Consider the following 7360-nt stretch of genomic DNA (forward strand, 5'->3'; position numbering starts at 1 on the left):
ATCGAGCTGTCAGCTCTGTGTGCTAAGCGAGCAGACAGCGCCAGTGTTCTCCGGTGGGAGAACCCTGCCGATGCCGAGATTGATGGACACTGTCCATCAATCTCAGCCAGCGATAAAGACGCGCGGGGACGCGCACTGCTGCCGATATAGCCCCCACACATACACCAATGTGAGGGCATTTGCTAAGCGACTTTGCCAAACTAAGCAAAATCGCTTAGAAAATGCCTTAATATCGGCATGTGTGTAGGCCGTATAATTCTTATTGGAACTATTGTCTTGGCAATGAGGAAGAGGTAAAGTGATCTACAATGTAACACCACAAAGTGCCTATAGCTATGAGTTAACACATTTGCGGCACTCCCTACTTACTGAGAATTTCTGTTCAAGCTTCCTGAAGGCTCAAACAGAAATACACTTTAAGTGCAGCTCTGACTGTGGCTAAAGTCTGCGGTCATTAGGTTGGCTAATTGAATCTGGCCCCTTATTTAATATGAACAATAAATCCAGTGCAGGTGGGTTAAAGAAGTCCTGGCTCAAGACGTATATTGTGCAAGCCAGCTAAAACTTAATTAGTGTGTGATTGCCATTGTTTATTATACATTTACATGTAAATACAATGCTAGGAAGTAACTTTGTGTCCCGAGTTTGTATGCTGCTTTTGATAACACTCACAAACAACAATGGGCTATTTGATTGTAAGCAACACATGGTAATAAGAGTCAACACACTAGCTACCAATAATGAATGTTACATGGCCAATAATATTATGTGACAATGTTCTATACATAAACACATATATGTATATATCTCTAAAGCAAAGGGGGATATCTGGGGCTTGACCTGCTAGAACTAAAGGTGGTGAGTACAGTAGTAAAGAATTGTTTCACCTCTAGCTTGTATATCTGGTCATCCTTTCACTAAACTTTCTTTCCACATGGGAACATACTGTACACATTAATTAGGATAAGATCATGAATACACTTACACATAATATATTTGACTAGTAATTGCACCCAAGTATGTGTATTGATGTAGAGATTAGAATGTGTACTACTGTGTTAGCCTGTTTGTATGACTTTTGCTACATGTGCAAATTACAAGTGGTTTTTCAGGCCATAGGTGTCTGGTTATGGATAAATCACACTTGGAGGCCCAAACCATTATCTTGCCGAGGCAAGGGGCATAGGGAGCGCAAGCTCCATGAGCTGAGGAGGAGAGAGGGCATCCCCCTGACCCCCCCCTCCTCTCTCCTCTGCACCAGAGGGAAGGAGCTGAGAGACAGACAATGGCGGGAGGGAGCAGCACCGAGTCAGAGTCTCTGAACATTGAATCTGCAGACAGAGACCTCCAAAAATGTTCACCGCCTTAGAAGAAGTAGACACTAAAGGTCCTACTGGACTGTATGATGAGCGCAGCGTGTACAGTACTACCTGCGGATTCTGAAAGTGCTGGCACACTGTGAGCCCCTGGCAAGGAGCATGTAACCCCCTGGGAACTGGCATGTAACCCCCTGGGAACTAGCATGTAACCCTGTGGCCATGAGCATGTAACTCCCTAGCAATGATCATGTAATCCCCGGGCAACTTGCATGTGACCCACCTGGCAACAAGCAAGAAACCCCTGGCAACAAGCATGCACCCCCCCCCCCCGACAATGAGCATGTAACTCCCGGCAAGGAGCTTGTAACCTCTGGCAAGGAGTATGTAGGTAAGTGGCACTTCATGGCGAATAATGTGTGTAATCGACACTGCCGGGGGGGGGGGGGGGGGGGCTTTATGTGTAAGTGGCCCTAGTGAGAGCATTATGTGTGTAAATGGCACTAGTGTGGGCATTAGGTTTGTAAGCAACACTTCAGGGGGCATTATCTGTGTAAGCAGCACTTCACTTTTAATCACTAAAATCTTGATCAATATTTCCTAATCTTTCCTATATAATCATATCAAATACAGTGTTGTACGTGTGATTGTGGGGAGGTTGCAGGCTATCGAGATGAGACTAGGTGATTGTGTAAGGTAATTCACTTGACATCAGTAGCCTAACCGTATCCATACACATACCCAGCCGCAGCCTAACCCTATTCATACACACACAACCCCCTCCCCTTCCTTCCCCTCCTCCTGCAGCCTAACCTTAATCTTTCATACTGTGGTGGGGAAATCTTGTGAGGGGGCATGGGGAACTGCAGGTGGGAGTATCCCCCTTCCCCTTGGCTGACCACGCCACTTCATGAGATCCAACCCCCATTAGGGCTTTGAGAAATTTCCCAGGTAGTTCAAAATCACAATCCGCCCCTGGCAGTCTTTAAAATAACTGTTCCATCCGTACAGCACAACAATTATTCCACATCTTTTAACAGACTATTCTGCATTTTGCAAATTTAAACCCAATATTAACATATTATTCGCCCAATTAAGCAAACGTAAACTTCAAAATGGCCTCATTAATCATTAGTTAGGGTATCCCAGGTGTTCTGAACAGTTTTAACTTATTTTTCCCTACTTTGCAGTGCACCTGCTCTGGGGCTGCAGCAAATCCTATAAAAATGACTGACTATTATATTCTCGTGACCATGGCTGTACAGAATTTTCGCATACCAAAAAATAGTTTGAAACCGATTAGCCATGCCCCTTTCAATGCTATTGGGCGAAAATATTCTATATAGATAGCATTACTATGGTTATGTTACTATTTTATATCGTATGTGCCTAGTCATGGTGTCAGGTTAAAAAGGGTGACAGGGAGTGGAGCCAACGAAGTGCTGCACTCTGGGAGAAAGGAGGAATGCAACTGACTCTTTCCTGCTGTGATCCAGTGCAAGAACAGCATTATTACACGGCCCCTGTGTGTTGAAAGAAAGCTTTATGCCTCTCCTCTATATACTATCATTCCTATAAAGCCCCCTTTGAAACCTATGCATGATTGTGCATGGAAAAGTTAAAGTCATTGTATTTACAGATTTCTCCAGCTAAAATACTGGATTAAAGCTGTTCAAACATTAACTAATAATAATTAGACTACTAAGTAAGTAATCACTAAAATCTTGATCAATATTTCCTAATCTTTCCTATATAATCATATCAGATACAGTGTTGTACGTGTGATTGTGGGGAGGTTGCAGGCTATCGAGATGAGACTAGGTGATTGTGTAAGGTAATTCACTTGACAGCCCTTCCCCTTTGAAAACATTTCTAGGATTGTTGTGCTCTAGGTTGGGTTCCGCCTCTTCTTCCTGCTTTAAGCACAATGCAGTTTCTGTCAAGCCAGTTAGAGTGGTTTCACAGCATTTAAAGGCAAATCCCCACGTTCTGCAGATGGCACTGTAACTGCAGCTGATAAGAAACTTTACATTTGTTGCATCCATCTGGAGAAAGAAGGCTGGCCGGTCAGGTGTACAGCACATTTGAATCCCTGTGATCTCATGCAGTATGTGTTCTAAAAGTTGGCAGCTGCGTGATTAATGCTGTTACATTATGTACCTCTGATTACAGGCAATACGGAATGTAATCCTTCCTGATTATATCTGAGCATTTATCGGTTTTGGATTACAAATTACCTTTTGGGCAATTCTGGATTTACACAACCCCTGTGCTTTCTTCTGTACTGGACCACAAATTATTTTACACACGTCGCTCTGCAGAATTCTGCAACACTGATCCCAAGTTTGGTAGATCTGAATTCCTTCTGCATGATGCTTGACTATCTCCATCTCCAGCACTGCACAAGTACAACTGCCTGACCCTCCTGTGGACTGCTACATACCATCTTTTTATTTTATACCTGCTTTATAGTGTTCATCGTTAAAAGTTCCCTGATTTGGATAAAAAAAGACCATGCGTACCCCAGCAGCGATGATCGTTGGCATGGTTCTTGCTCCATGCGGGTTGGTGTTGAACCTTACTTCTACTGTGGCCCCAAACTGGCGCTCCCTGAGTGGTTTGACTAATAAACCTTCTGATGTACAACAGACTCAAGGATTATGGGATATATGCCAAGTGACCGTCACTAATCAGAATCTACAGTGCGGGCTGAGCAACACCGATTACTTCAATCTAAAAGTCGTACAAATTGGCCAGGGATTAATGATTACCTCATTGATTGTCACAGGGCTGGGCATTGCATTGGCCTCGTGGGGAGTACGCTGTTGGGAGGATATACCCAACTTCCTTGTGGCAGGATTTGGCGGTGTGTTGATCTTCATTTCAGGAATTCTCAGCTTGATCCCGGTCTCTTGGTATACCTCCCAAATGTTCAACCTGTTATCCACTGACTCTGGAGAAACTATTGCAGCAGGTTATGCTCTGGTGCTGGGGTATCTGGGCAGCTGCTTTGAGATCATAGCTGGATTCTCACTTATGCTATGCTTTGTGAATCCCTGCAAGAAATGCATAAAAAACAAGGGCAAAACCACATCGGCTTTGTACTATAGCAAAAAGCAAACCTCCAACAAGAACACAAACCCCAGCCATGTCAGCCACATTAATACTAACTCTCCCCATGTGGATCGTTACTCTAATCCATTTGGTTACAGCATAGGGAACGATAACTATCGGCATGGGGATGGGAGTAGAAAAACCATTTCAGAGGCAGATTTCCCTAGATCTTACACCAATCCCATGGATGTGACCTCAGGAGAGCACCCATCACGTTATGGAAGGCCTGCCAGCCAACTGAGCTCTCTGCCTTGTGACTCTGACCTGCTGTAGATCAGTAGATGTCCTCTATCCACATATATTCCTGTATTGTTTTGCACACATTATATAATTAATGACATGGGGTGCCATAATTCTGAACTCTAAGGTATAATGAAGGAGCATTTGGTTCTGAATCTGCAATTGTTTATTTTATATATATAGATATATATTTTACATACAAATATTTTATGAATTTTTAAACGTGCAAATGAAGTTCAAACGAGCTCTGTTTTGTTAGACAGGAAATGTTCAAACAATTGCTTTTATTCAGTACATCATGCCTTACTTATAGTTTATATTTTATGTTGTATACTGTTGGTTTACATTTTGTGCTATATATATATATATTTTAAATCGGGTGCAATATTTCTTTAAAAATTCATTTTATTTCTCATTATTTTCATTTTATTGAAATATCTTATGAAGGCCCTAATTACTGACACGGTTCTTTAAATGCCTGTGAGTGATTCGATTGTATCTAATGAGCTTTAATATGTAATGTCATTGTGTCTTAAAGGATAATAATATAATTGTATTATAAAGGATAAATGTAACCTTAATATAACACTGGTTAGTATTTCATCTTACAGTACTTCCAACCTTCTCAATAGATCAGTGGGCTAATCTTTGTTACCGTTGTCAAATTAGAAAGCATAATCCTAAATGAGTGACATCATCAAGAATGGCAGCCAGTGCGGATTATTATGCAAAATAGTATCTTACGTAACCCTTTGACTGCCAAGTGAATTTGTCAAAATAGGTGTGACTATTGCCAAGCAAACATTTTTATTCATCATAATGACCTGTAATGGCTACCTGATATAGGAAATATAATCTCTTTTGCACAACATTTTTTTTATTTGAATTTATATAACAAATGTGAGCGACGCTGGCATTTTTAGCGGATATTTTGCACATCGCTCACAGAGATGTCGGCCCTTAAGAAGGTATAATTATTGTCATTAATGTTTATTTATATAGCACCAGCATTATACAGTACGTTATGCTTTAAACAGTGATAAAAAAAAAGAGTTGGTAACAGAGAGTCACGATGTCCCTGCGCATAATCTTACAATGTATAAGCATAACTGCTAATGCTTTCCTGTTCTGACCTAAGACAAAAATATGCACAGTAGATTTAAGGGGGGTATGGGGTGGGCGTTACAATTGTTCATATGACAATATGTCTATATTCATAGTCAACATGAATATATAATTCATTTCTAAATTGGTTTGTACTATATAGCTTCATCAGGAAATCTCCATTCAAATGTCTTTTTTTCAATTTTAACCCTAAAGCTCACACTGACACTACAGTTTGTAAAAGACTAGCAGGAACATGGGTATAAGGACAATATCTAGAAATATTAAGGCCCCATACACTATGCGATTTGGGAACGATTTCACCCAATTCGGATGAACCGGGCCGTGAAATCGGCACAAATCGCACTTGTAGACATCCCGTCCGACCCGATGCGTGGTCCCGTGCGCATCGGGTCGGAGTCGGGAGGTCGGACGGGCTGCACATCCGGGCCCCGGAGCCATGCAGGGGACGGCAGTGGGCAGGGGATGCCGGCTAATAGAGAGCCAGGCGGAGGGAGCAGGAGAGGTGAAGAAGCTGTTGCGGGGCCAGCGGGAGCAGGGCGCTGGGCAGTAGAAGACGCTGGCTGCCGGGCAGCGGCGGGAGGAGCAGAGAACTTGAAAAACCCAAAAAAATGACTAGAAAGCCATTGATTGGCTGAGACCTCTCTGAGCCAATCGCTGATTGGCTCAGAGAGGTCTCAGCCAATCAATGGCTTCCAGTGGCGTAACTATGAATTGGGCGCCCCCCCGCCATTAATGGGGGGGCGCCCCCTGCCGCACCCCCCTCCCCCATCGCACCCTCCGTCCGCAGCCTTACCTGTCTTGCTGGTCCCGGCTCCCTTGCTGGCTTTATTCTTCTGCTATGGAGACGGACCAACACAAAATGTCCGCCCCCATACAGCAGACAGTTTCAGAAAACAGTCTGTTATATGAGGCGGACATTTTATTGTGGTCCGTCTCACTAGCAAAAGAATGACCGTCCACCACTGAAGACAGGTAAGGCTGTGGGCGGGTGATGGACGGGCAGCGGGCGGGCAAGCGGCGGATGGGAGGGGGCTTACTATAGCACCGCAGCCCCCCCAGCGACCCCACATGCACACATGCGCTGCGGTGCTATAGTTACGCCACTGATGGCATCCTATTCATCTGTATGGGCATTTTTTTCTTCAAGTTCTCTGCTTCTTCCGCCGCTGCCTGGCAGCCAACGTCTTCTATTGCCCGGCGCCCTGCTCCCGCTGGCACCGCAACATCTTCTTCGCCTGCCCGGCTCCCTACGCAGCCTCCCCCTGCTCCCTCTGCCCGGCTCTCTATTAGCCGGCATTCCCCGCCCGCTGACGTCCACCACACGGCTACCTCCTGCAGCTCCCCGGGGACTGCATATGATAAATCCATGCGATTTATCATATGCAAAACTTGGCACATCAAGTGCCTAATCATGTGTCCCCCTCTCAGGGAGCTGCAGGGAAAATCAGGTCTGACTTGTCCCTAGGACAAGTCGGACTAATGTATGGGGGCCTTTAGAGTATGAATCAAACCTTAAAATAACTGATGTAAAACAGAGCTTTCAATTTAAAATATAATTCAGA

General features: G+C 44.0%; 1 protein-coding gene across 1 annotated transcript; it reads left to right on the forward strand.

Annotated features, from left to right (window-relative positions):
- Nucleotides 1–3244: 3244 nt before the first annotated feature.
- Nucleotides 3245–6248, forward strand: CLDN23 (claudin 23). The gene has a single exon (XM_083157636.1). The coding sequence runs from the start codon at nucleotides 3831–3833 to the stop codon at nucleotides 4701–4703; it is 873 nt and encodes a 290-aa protein (XP_083013762.1). The 5' UTR covers nucleotides 3245–3830; the 3' UTR covers nucleotides 4704–6248.
- The last annotated feature ends 1112 nt before the right edge of the window (nucleotides 6249–7360 follow it).

The sequence above is a fragment of the Crinia signifera genome, chromosome 1, assembly GCF_055691185.1.
Source record: "Crinia signifera chromosome 1, ASM5569118v1, whole genome shotgun sequence".
Taxonomy (NCBI): Eukaryota; Metazoa; Chordata; class Amphibia; order Anura; family Myobatrachidae; genus Crinia; species Crinia signifera.